This window comes from Babylonia areolata, chromosome 19, assembly GCF_041734735.1.
Source record: "Babylonia areolata isolate BAREFJ2019XMU chromosome 19, ASM4173473v1, whole genome shotgun sequence".
Taxonomy (NCBI): Eukaryota; Metazoa; Mollusca; class Gastropoda; order Neogastropoda; family Buccinidae; genus Babylonia; species Babylonia areolata.
In genome coordinates, this window is record NC_134894.1 from 51,216,698 (window position 1) to 51,228,761 (window position 12,064).

General features: G+C 44.8%; 1 protein-coding gene across 1 annotated transcript in view; it reads left to right on the forward strand.

The window, feature by feature from the left end:
- LOC143294199 (mucin-5AC-like) overlaps positions 1 to 12,064 on the forward strand; it is an 89,099-nt gene that overhangs the window by 60,453 nt on the left and 16,582 nt on the right. The window contains exons 36-43 of the mRNA XM_076605630.1: positions 936 to 1,022; positions 1,884 to 2,174; positions 3,089 to 3,270; positions 3,677 to 3,772; positions 4,601 to 4,748; positions 6,179 to 6,297; positions 9,885 to 9,939; positions 10,391 to 10,476. Coding sequence (XP_076461745.1) covers positions 936 to 1,022; positions 1,884 to 2,174; positions 3,089 to 3,270; positions 3,677 to 3,772; positions 4,601 to 4,748; positions 6,179 to 6,297; positions 9,885 to 9,939; positions 10,391 to 10,476 — 1,064 coding nt within the window. The remainder of the gene's footprint in view (positions 1 to 935; positions 1,023 to 1,883; positions 2,175 to 3,088; positions 3,271 to 3,676; positions 3,773 to 4,600; positions 4,749 to 6,178; positions 6,298 to 9,884; positions 9,940 to 10,390; positions 10,477 to 12,064) is intronic.

Here is a 12,064-nt window from a genome sequence, read left to right on the forward strand (position 1 = left end):
TGCACTTTTCTGTGACAACACTTCGGTGTACTGATACAGGGACAAAGTGTGTGTGTGTGTGTGTGTGTGTGTGTGTGTGTGTGTGTGTGTGTGTGTGTGTGTGTGTGTGTGTGTGTGTGTGTGTGGATGTGCACGTATTGCGTGCTTAGGTACGCGCGTGCGTGTGTTTTGTGAGGTAGGTTTGAGAAATATCACAGATATTTAGCGTGTGGCTTGTTTCAAACCAGTTCATAAATGTTTATTGTTTAACCGACATTCTGCCCAAAGTGTTGCAGCAGCACATGTGAGATCGTGACAGTTAACCAAGTGCTGTTGGTTCACAACAGGACATTGCACACAACCTAAAACATCAAACACTGACAGCAACACCACCACCACCACCAGTAACGACACTGAAAAATGATCCCACGTAGAACCAAAGGTAGATGACGCAGATAACAACCCTTTTGCATAATACATTATTCTGAAGCAACAGCAACGGATTTAAGTGTCTGGTGACCGAGTGAACAGCGTTGTTTCCGTTGAATCTGTGTGTATCATACGGACCTGCTCAGAGCGTTATTTTACCCTTCCCTGTCCCACAGTAGCAGGAAGTATTTTTTCGGGATGAAATGGAACATTCTTTTCTTTATCATGTAGCCGGAGTAAACGTTCATTGAACGTGGCCCATTTTTATTCTTATTTCATTTCAATCATTTGTCTTCTATGTATTTTCATTTTATCGAATGACAGTGTGTTTACTTTTATGTTATTTTGTTTAATTATTTCATCCCATTTCATGCTTTATACGAACCTAGTGTTGGATAGGCTGTCATGGCGTGACCAGCGCGCTGGGTTCATGAGAAGATGAGACATCTGCTCCCTCTTTCTTTCCAAAGCAGATATGGTGTAGCATGCATGAATCAGTCCGCACATTTTGACTCCCTGAAACTGAAACTGTGTGTCTCATGTAGCTGGCCATGCTGTGCCCACTGGTGTTCCCACAGCGGAGCCATCTGCATCACCATCACTCAGCGTCCCCGGTGAGCATGGCCGACACAATCCTCATTGTGTGTTTGTCGTCAACCCAGCACAGAATAAAACAACTTTGTTGAAGCTAGCTAGACTTGTGAAAATCATTGCGCAAAATCGTTCAAAGATTACTTCTCTTCTCGGCTAACTTTGTTAAATCTAGCTAAATCTGAGAAAATTATTATGCAAAACCATTGAAGGATTATACCTACTTTTCTAATCGGCTATATTCCCAGTTTGTGTTGTTTTATAACGGCTTCTCCGTTCAGATAATAACCCATGACTGTGCATTATTACATTTGCGTAAACGTTCAATATGTATTTGCGTAATGATGCCATCGTCGCCATGTTTTGTTTTCCTTTTGTGATCGTTTCGTTTTCCATCCACACCGACGTTTTTTGTGGTTGTTTTTTTCTGAAATAAACTTTGAACATTGACCTTGAACATTTAACATGTTTGTGAACTTTTTCAGATCCCTAAAATGTGGTGATAGAAACAGATTAACGAACATAAATGACGCGGATGGCGCCCCTCTCCCTTCATAAGTATGAACATTCCTGCTTCATGATGCCTTCGTGACATTTCATATACATCGGAATTAGATCGATGCAGATGTGCAAATATTATGCATGCCCAATACGTTACGTGTAGCTTTTTGTATCGAGAGCATTTACAGAAAATACATATTATTAATTATTTAATTTGTCCGATTTATTTTGCTAGCAAGCTTTTTCTTTCTTTCTTTTTTCTTTTCATTTGTTGTTTTTTTGTTGTTGTTTTTTTGTTTTTTGTTGTTGCCAAAGACGATGCATTTCAAAAATAGACACTAGGAACAATACCTTTGAAACTTTGTTGGTGAATATTTCCACAGACGGCTGTATCACCTGGGACAAGTGGGTCGACACCCACCAGCCTGGGCTCCTGTCCCGGGACGACTTTGAACCCATCGATACGGTCCGTGCCCAATCCCACGTGTGCACTGACCCCTTGACCATCCAGTGCCGGACGGCTACGTCAGACCACACGCCGTGGGAGGCCAGCGGGCAGCCCGTGCGCTGTGACCTGTGGACAGGCCTGCTGTGTAACGCCGATGATGTGGAGGGGCCGTCCTGCTTCAACTACCAAGTCCGTCTGGGCTGTGTGAAAAACTCTGCCCAGTGCTGTGAGTGCCCGGCTTGTGTGTGTGTACTGACAGTGCTTTGACCGGTGTATGAAATGAAATAATGCAAACATGTATTGTGTTGTGTTGTGTTCTGTCGTGTCGTGCTGTGTCGTGTTGTTTTACTTTTTGTCAAAACGGATTTCTATGTGTGAAATTCGGGCTGCTTTCTCGAGAGTGAACATAGAATATACATCCTCTCCCCCCTTTTTTTTAAAATTTTCATATTTAGACATTTCTGTACAACCTCTATAATTGTGAGTGCCCTCAAACATTCTTGTACTGGTTGGGATAAGAACTAGTCTGTAAAGTAACGATATATGAAAACAAAGACCAGCACAATATTTCTTTACCTACAGAATGACTGAGGTATAGATATAGTGAAGACAAAGCTTAGACGTGTTCCGATGCCAGCGGCAGCAGAGGAATGGAGGGGAAGCTGGGAAAATCCTGTTTAAAAGGCTCTCCCTCATCCATATTGCTTCGCATTTTATGATTGTCCTTGTGTCAACACATTTGTAGAGAACAAAGAAGTGAGGTATAGTAGCATGTCTTGAGACAAACCCTCCACGAACTGCTGGCGACACTGTGTGGGTGGCGCCGTGACAGAGTCCGTCAGACGTTGCACTTCTGGTGTTCACCAGTGATCAGTGTTTGAGGCCCGTTTCGGCATGGTGTTGTGTCCTTGGGAAAGGCACTTTACTCCGGTTTTTCTCATTTCACCCAGGTTGAATGGATATCCGACATCGGTCAGGGAAGGTTCAGAAAACGGCGGAAGGAGACGAGTGGGCCCCGCCTTCCTGTAGAGCCCTGTACACAGTGGATACGAGTTCACTGCCCCGGTGGCCGTAAAGTCTGTGGGACTTTTGACTTAACCTTTACTTGCAGTTGTGAATGTCCACTTTGTGTGCTGACAGTGTCCCAGGTGCCCACGGCCACCCCCACGGCCCAACCCCAGGGTCAGCCCGTACCTGCCTGCTACCCGGGTATGGACAGAAGGGGGTGTCCTGTGAGCTGTCCGCCTGGTCAGCTGTGTGACGGAGTGAAGTGTGTTCCACGGAGTGAGTGTCCCTGCTCTCTGGACAACACCGTCGTCAGGGTCAGTGCTCGCCGCTTCCTTCTGTCAGGCTGGTTTAACAGCAAACAACACACACACACACACACACACACACACACACACACACACACACACACATGCGTCTTTCGACTTTTGTTCATAACAGTTATTATTTTTTTTGTTGATGATTCCATTGAATGCAATTTTCATCAGTACAGCTTCTGTCTTCCCTCTCAGTTTTTCTTCTTCGTCATCATCATTATCATATTCTTCTTCTTCCTCCTCTTCTCCTCTTCTTCTTTCTTCCTTTTCTTTCTTCCTCCTCTGCTTCCTCGTCTTTTTCGTATTCTTTTTCGTATTATCATTATATCATCATCATCTCCTTCTCCTTCTTCCTGTCGTGTTCACTGGCCCCTGGTTCCAGACTGCAGTGATGGTGTGTGTGCAGGCCCGTGACGTGACGACTAACGGCCAGTGTGAGACCTGTCAATGTCTGAACGGGGAGATCCGCTGCGTGCCAAAGATCTGTACCTCCTGCCCTGCTGTGAGTGATGCTGTCTTGTTCGGTTGTAGGTGGGGCTGTCATCACTGTTCGCCTATTCCCGATTCGCATATTCCCAAATCGCCTAATACTACATGTGTGTGTGTGTGTGTGTGTGTGTGTGTGTGTGTGTGTGTGTGTGTGTGTGTGAGGGAGAGAGAGGCGCAGACGCAGGTGCTAAAGCCATTACGCTATATGAATGAGAGGCTATGTCAAAGATATGAGAGAGGGAGAGAGAGTGTGTATATGTGTATGTGTGGGTAGATGTGAGGCCATATTTTAGACCATAGACTGATATGAATGACAGACGAAGATAATACAAGAGAGAGAGAGAAAGAAAGAGAGAGAGAGAGAAAGGGAGAGAGAGAGAGAGCAAAGCAACTGCTGAGCAGCGAAAACCCATCAACCAGAAACAAGTTGCCTCCCTTCCATCGCAGGTTAGTCGGCCGTAAACTAGCTGCATGGAGAATAGAGCAAATCATTTGTACACGATGAACATATGATAATAATATGTGTTTTGTGTGTGCGCGGGCGCGTGTTTTTTTTTGTTGTTGTGTGTGTGTGTGTGTGTGTGTGTGTGTGTGCGCGCGCGCATCACTACAGCTGTAATGGATGTCGATCTATGTCTTTCGTACACGCACAAAGACATTTTCTTCAAGAAAAACTCGATCAGATTAGCATCATCATCATTTTCTTCTTCTTCTTTCCCTTCACATAATCAGCAACAGCAACACCATCAGCATGAATCGAACTGAAACCACCAAAGTCAGACAACTATTCACACAGAAGCTCCATGGTGCATGAAGATGACCATCAGTGTTAACTACACAGGGCCAGGCCCAGCTGAACCGCAGCACGTGCAGCTGTGAGTGCGGCACGTGCCAGCTCCAGGAGTTCCAGTGCAGCACGGGCACCTGCATCCCTCGGTCCCTTCTGTGTGACGGCGTCATCCACTGTCAGGACGACGAGCTGGACTGTGGTGAGTGATGGACTGTGGTGAGTGATGGACTGTCAGCAAATGGAGTGGTGGCCTTGTGGTAACGTGTCCTCCTAGAAAGGGAGAGAATCTGAAGGTATTGGATCGTATTCCACATTCGCCAGCAGTATGCACCTAGCGCACGTAAAAGAATCCATGGTAACAAAAGGGTTTTGCCTGCCAAAATTTTGAAGAAAAAATCACTCTGATAATGAAATAGATACTTTTACCAGTAGAAAGAAATGGCGCTGCATTGTGGAGTAGCACTCTCCTCGGGGAGAGCAACTCGAATTTCACACAGAGAAATATGTTGTGACAAGAAGTAATGGAAATATGTTGTGACAAAAAAATATAGTACGATGTAATGGGTGTGGCACCTGCCGCTGGCATATTAAAGTCTTAACTCCCGAGAGCAAGGTTTCGGTTGCGCATGCGCACTAGAGCCTATCCAGGACTTGTATCCAAATCCAGACGACCTTCCCTACATTGGTCACATGTGGTGGTGAAAGGTTAGTAGATCGTCATATTTCTCTCCGTTTGCATGTTTTACAAACAATGTGGTCGTTTACGGTTGCCAACGTCGAGGGGCTGTCTGCATGCTTTCCAATTCTCACCGGACAGTACCACGTGCTGGTGCTATTTTTATCTGACAGACACGTCTAGCGCAAACACAAACGGCTCTAGCTCCGCCCCTTTTCTCTGCATTCAAATTTTGTATTACGTGTAGCTGACACATTTTGTACTTTCCAAAGTCAATTCAGGTCTAGATTGGAAGCTGCTAGGCAAATCTCGCTCTCTGCCATAAATGAAGCCAAACCGTAGCTTTATTAGGCTTTTATTTTGAATAAACCTTCACCGACGTCACAGTGTCAGACTCTGGTGAGAAACTGGCTTGATTCAAATCGCCCGCCATTTATAGTCCGGTTCAGGCTTTAAATCCTTCACTGCTGAACCTTGGGCAAGTGAGATCAGTGAGGCATCAGGTTTATCTGCGATTCCAACATTTTTTTGTGTAGAGTTTAGTGGTGTAAGTGGTGTTGCTGAACAAAGATTATATGACCTCAAGGAGAAAAAATCATAACATGGGATAGTGACTGACACCCTGACCTGTAAGTTCAATCATATCTGATTGAAGTGACCGCTCTTCAGTGACGATCCTATTTGTCCGGCAACAGTAAATGTGTTGAAAGGCACCTTTGATATTGTGTGAAGATTCGATGAAAAAAAAAAGATTTGAAATACTTTCTTTTCACAATAAAGCATTTTTTTCCCACAACATTGCACAGTCCATTCTTTTAATGTTAATACACTCCGGGCATATTTGAGAACCGAATATCAGGAACATGTTCTACCTGACGATGATGTTAAGAGAGAGAGAGAGAGAGAGAGAGAGAGAGAGATGTCAGCCAAATCAACAGCATGTCGTGTCGCAGCCCACCCAGCCAAGTTCGTGCCCCCCACAGCCACCCCGACAGCCAGCCCCGGGGCCACCCCTGACGTCAGCCCTGCACATGGAGGACACCCCCCCACCCCTAACACAGGTTACCTGCCCGTCCCTCCACTCTGTCTCTTCCTGTTCGCTGTGTTGTCTTTGTCAGATAGATAGATAGATGAATAAGTGAACAAACAGATAAATAAATAAATAAATAAATACATAATGATAATAATGATAATGATACGAACGATGATGATGATGATGATACTAATAATGAAAAATAAATAAATAAATATATAAATAGATAAATAAATAAATAAATGAATAAATAACGATGATAATAATGATGATGATAACAGCAACAACAACAACAACAACAATAATAATAATAGTAATAATAATAGTAATAATAATAATAATAATCGTAATAACGAATTTATTTGCCCGTGGCCTTAAGTCACATCAAGGACCATTCAGATGACAGTGGCCTCCATCCTGTCAGATAAAAACGTGTGTGTTTTTTTCTGTATCTTGTGTTCCATTAGAACCACTCGTCTCCAGCAGTAGCCTGTGTTTCCATCAAAACGACGATAAAAGGATTTGAAATACTTTATTTTCACAATGAAGCACTTTTCCCACAATGTGTGTGTGTGTGTGTGTGTGTGTGTGTGTGTGTGGAGACTGAAGACTGACGACTGAAGATATTTTATTCATAAAGGCCGTAGTCCCTTAGAAGGGGGATAAACATGAAAGTCGCGTACAAATACACAGAATGCTCAAGATGTTACGAAGGCACTTCACCGTTTAAACGCTTTATACAGATAAAGAGTGAATTGTTTAACAAGACTTTCGTTTGTAGATGACATTAACAAGACGAGTTTGAATAAACAAGGTTGTTTGAAATATTTTTCTGGAATTGATTGTTCTCTGATATCTATCAATTCTGCACAATCTAGCACAAAATGGACTTCATCTTCCTTTGATTTTTTGCATGATGGACAAATCGTATCAGAGATGTTAGACTGTCTGTAACGATACCGATGGACAAACAATTCAGAAACACCAAATCTAAATTTGGTCATTACATGCTTCAGAAGTTGGAAAATTATGTAGGTTATTGATAAGTCGATAAATCTCAAATCTGTCATTGCCTTTGATATGTGAATTCCAGTTTTGCCATCTGCTGTCAGTCATTCTTTCTGGAAACACACGAATAAGGTGCAGGTCAACTGTATTATGTTTTTGGTGTGGTTTTTTGTTATTGTTTTTTTTGTTTTTGTTTTTTTGTTTTTGACTCACTTGTGTAAACAAAGTAAGTCTATGTTTTAACCCGGTGTTCGGTTGTGTGTGTGTGTGTGTGTGTGTGTGTGTGTGTGTGTATGTGTGTCCGTGTGCCTGTGTGTCCGTGGTAAACTTTAACATTGACATTTTCTCTGAAAATACTTTGTCAGTTGACACCAAATTTGGCATAAAAATAGGAAAAATTCAGTTCTTTCCAGTCATCTTGTTTAAAACAATACTGCACCTCTGGGATGGGCATAAAAAAGAAGCCTAGTTATATGCAAACTGCATTTACTGTTATATTTATATTTTTTGTATTCTCTAAACTTGGCACTTTGACCTCTTATTCTGACACAACAACAAGAGGAGTCATTATTATCATTTTTTGTTCAAACAGGAACTTCTTTTGCTAAGCATGGAATTTTTATTTATTTTGCAAACGTTTTGGTGCAGATAGTAAAGAAGGGAAATTACTCTGTAATTAATGCTATGGGACTTAATTTATCACAAGTGAGTCTTGAAGGCCTTGCCTCTCTTGTTTTTTATGGCAGATTGTCCGGCGCATTGCCCTAAGCCTGACGATATCCCTTGTCCAACGGTAAGTTGCCATCATAATGATCATCATCATCATCATCATCATCATCATCATTATATTCTCCATGATTCTCTCTCTCTCTCTCTCTCTCTCTCTCTCTCTCTCTCCCCTATGTCTGTCTGTCTGTGTCAATGTACCTGCCTCACTGTCTCTCCTGCTGTTCCTATCTCACATGTGTCCCTGTCCCACTCTTTGTCCCTGTCCCACTCTTTGTCTCACTCTTTGTCCCTGTCTCACTCTTTGTCCCTGTCCCACTCTTTGTCTCACTCTTTGTCCCTGTCCCACTCTTTGTCTCACTCTTTGTCCCTGTCTCACTCTTTGTCCCTCTCCCACTCTTTGTCCCACTCTTTGTCCCTGTCTCACTCTTTGTCTCACTCTTTGTCCCTGTCCCACTCTTTGTCCCTCTCCCACTCTTTGTCCCTCTCCCACTCTTTGTCTCACTCTTTGTCCCTGTCCCACTCTTTGTCCCTCTCCCACTCTTTGTCTCACTCTTTGTCCCTCTCCCACTCTTTGTCCCTCTCCCACTCTTTGTCCCTCTCCCACTCTTTGTCCCACTCTTTGTCCCTGTCTCACTCTTTGTCCCTGTCTAACTCTTTGTCCCTCTCCCAATCTTTGTCCCTGTCTCACTCTTTGTCCCTGTCTCACTTTGTCCCTCTCCCACTCTTTGTCCCACTATTTGTCCCTGTCTCACTCTTTGTCCCTGTCTAACTCTTTGTCCCTCTCCCAATCTTTGTCCCTGTCTCACTCTTTGTCCCTGTCTCACTCTTTGTCCCTCTCCCACTCTTTGTCCCACTATTTGTCCCTGTCTCACTCTTTGTCCCTGTCTAACTCTTTGTCCCTCTCCCACTCTTTGTCCCTGTCTCACGCTTTGTCCCTCTCCCACTCTTTGTCCCTCTCCCACTCTTTGTCCCTGTCTCACTCTTTGTCCCTCTCCCACTCTTTGTCCCTGTCTCACTCTTTGTCCCTCTCCCACTCTTTGTCCCTGTCTCACTCTTTGTCCCTGTCTCACTCTTTGTCCCTGTCTCACTCTTTGTCCCACTATTTGTCCCTGTCTCACTCTTTGTCCCTGTCTCACTCTTTGTCCCTGTCTTTGTCCGTCTCACTCTTTGTCCCTCTCCCAATCTTTGTCCCTGTCCCAATCTTTGTCTTTGTCCCTGTCTCACTCTTTGTCCCTGTCCCACTCTTTGTCCCTGTCCCACTCTTTGTCCCTGTCCCAATCTTTGTCCCTGTCTCACTCGTTCTGTCATGAACACGCAACTAGCAACATGCACGTCCGTCTTTGTATGTCTGTCTGTCTCTGTCTGTCTGTCTCTCTCTCTATCCCTCCCTTCCACTGCCCCCCCCCCCCTTTTGCGCCAATGTTCCTTAAACTGAGGTCCATTTTCTGCTTGAATGTCAAATGTACAGTGAACCCAGGTATATCAATTTCCATTGGATATCACCGACATCCATCTATGTTTAAAACTGCATTACTGATGGCTGCAGAGAACTACTAATCAGTGATTAATGTTGCAAACTTCGTACACAAAGCTCTCAGCATTAGGAAGTTTACATTTCTGATTTCTGTATTAGCAATGTGCACCCCTTTCGTAAAGGGCTGGGATCAATGAATTAAACCAGTTGTGTCCCCTCAGACCATCCCTTTTTTGCTTTCCCTCTTTTTTCCAGTTGTCTATTTGGAATGATGAACTTTTCGTTTCGTTTCGTTTTTCTCATGCACATGCAAATACCAGTATCCTTCCCATGCTGATAGCACAGACGTGTGTATGTGGGTGAAGTGATTCCTGATGATGCGGACTGCCTCACGTGTCAGGGTGTGTGGTTTCAGGACGTGCAGGTTGTGGAGGTACTGGGAGAGTGTAACTGCACCAGACTGGCCTGCTGTGAGTGAACTTCGTCACTTGTGGCTGTTGTGGTGTTTTCCATGTTACGTCTTTTTTCAAAGGGTGATAGCATACGGGAAAAGGAGGGGGTATGAGTTGAAAAGTGGTGGTGGTTTTATGAACTGGATGTGGGAAAAGTGGCTTGAGTGTATATACTTGTGTGTGTGTGTGTGTGTGTGTGTGTGTGTGTGTGTGTGTGTTTGCTTGCTTGTTTGCTTGCATGCGTGTGTGTGTGTACGTGCATGCGCATGTGTGTGTGTGTGTGTGTGTGTGTGTGTGTGTGTGAGGGAGCAATACCAACATGGCAGGATATCCCTTTTCCCCTGACATGTGTTGTCACTCTGTGTGCCATGTGACACGCTGATAGATGTTATGATATGTGGTGTGTTGACATGTGCCATGTGATGTGTCATGTGATGTGCTGACACGTGCCATACTTTGTGCTGACCAGTGGCTGTCCCCTTGCCTGGCTCCACCCCCACCCCCCAGCCTGTGTGTCGGTACCGGCACAGCGGTCAGCCTGAACACTTCTACCAGGTGAGATGGCGGGGTACCTTCTGTCACTGACACTTGGAATGCATAAACTTCTTTTGTGCACGATGCGTCAAATGTATTCTTTTGATTATGGGTGGTTATTCACGGACACAGAAGTGAAGTGCATGGAATTACTGTGTAACAGAATGCAAAAAACAAATTATCATGATGGAGCGGGCATGTGGATGGGATTTTGCTCACAATCAGCTCCCAGTGTCTTTACTGAAGTATCATATGTGAAACTGTACATAGCGGCACCCACTTTTCTTCTTTTACCGTCTCGTCGTCTTTCTTCATCTTTCGAATGTTTCACCTCCAGTGCATCATCCCCCATGTGGTTCCTTGTGCCGTCACCTCCAGTGCATCATCCCCCATGTGGTTCCTTGTGCCGTCACCTCCAGTGCATCATCCCCCATGTGGTTCCTTGCGCCGTCAGAGTAGATTCTCAAGCTGATCAGCGCGTTCAGTTAATGCGAAGGTCAGGCATACTGCTTCATTTCTTTTCGACGGCTGATATCGGGCAGCGTATATGTCCGTGCGCTTTGACGCTCTCTTGAAGCTGAAGCTGTCGGCAAACTGACAGTATGACCTTCAGGGCACTGTCACTGACGGTGCTCACATTTCGTTCATCTACACACTACCACACACAACCGGACCTTTCGTGTCCGCACTCCACAGGAACTGTCAAGGTCAGTCCGCTATCTACCCTTCAGTGAAAACCTTGCACTGTCGCTAGGTCACACTGGCCTGTTCTGTGTCACTGTCACCTGACACCGCATTCGCACGTACTTCAGGCCTCAATAGTTCAATAGTAACAGGCTGAGTGAGCGTTCTTTGTCTTCCCTCCTTCCCGCACCAGTCAGTGTCCAGGGTGAATGTCATTACTACCTCTTCCAACCACAGCCCCCACCAGCCTCTTCATACCGAAAACGATGGCACCAGTTCACTGCGGGCATGGAAACAAGAGATAGGGAGAGTGGGGGGGGAGGGGCATGGTAACTGTGAACACCATGACAGCAGGGCATGAGGGACCACATGAATGGGGATAGTTACTCTTAATTTCCCCTTGATTGATGGATTTCCCCTTGATTGATGGGGGCAGTGATGCTTATGACGTGGGAATTAAGTCCGGATAGAGACCTCACAAGAGGGCAACACTCCGTTCTTTCTTTCGTCATACATCTCGGCATCAGAGCAAAAGCAGAATTGGTCAGGAAATTTGAGCAGTGCTCCTGAACAGCTGCGTTCGTTTTGTTTTTCGGTCACTTGTTCAACCCCGTGCTCCAAACAGCACCATATCAATGTTTGATTGAAATAAACAAAATAAAAGAAAGAAAGCAAAAAAGGATGTGTTGAACAGTGCGTGCATGGAAGTAGTTTAGTAGCCAGCCAGACACCATGACCTTTGCAGAAGATCCTTGTCAGAAGTAGGATCCTAATACGGACATTATTCTTCTGTCCCTTCGGGGCACGACTGATGACATGGGAATCAGTTCTCTCTTACTGTCCCTGTTCCTCATCTCTCCGGGGCGTCGTTCAGTATCAGGCCTGTCCATTCTGGAATATTGTCCCTCCCATCTCTCTGTTTTGC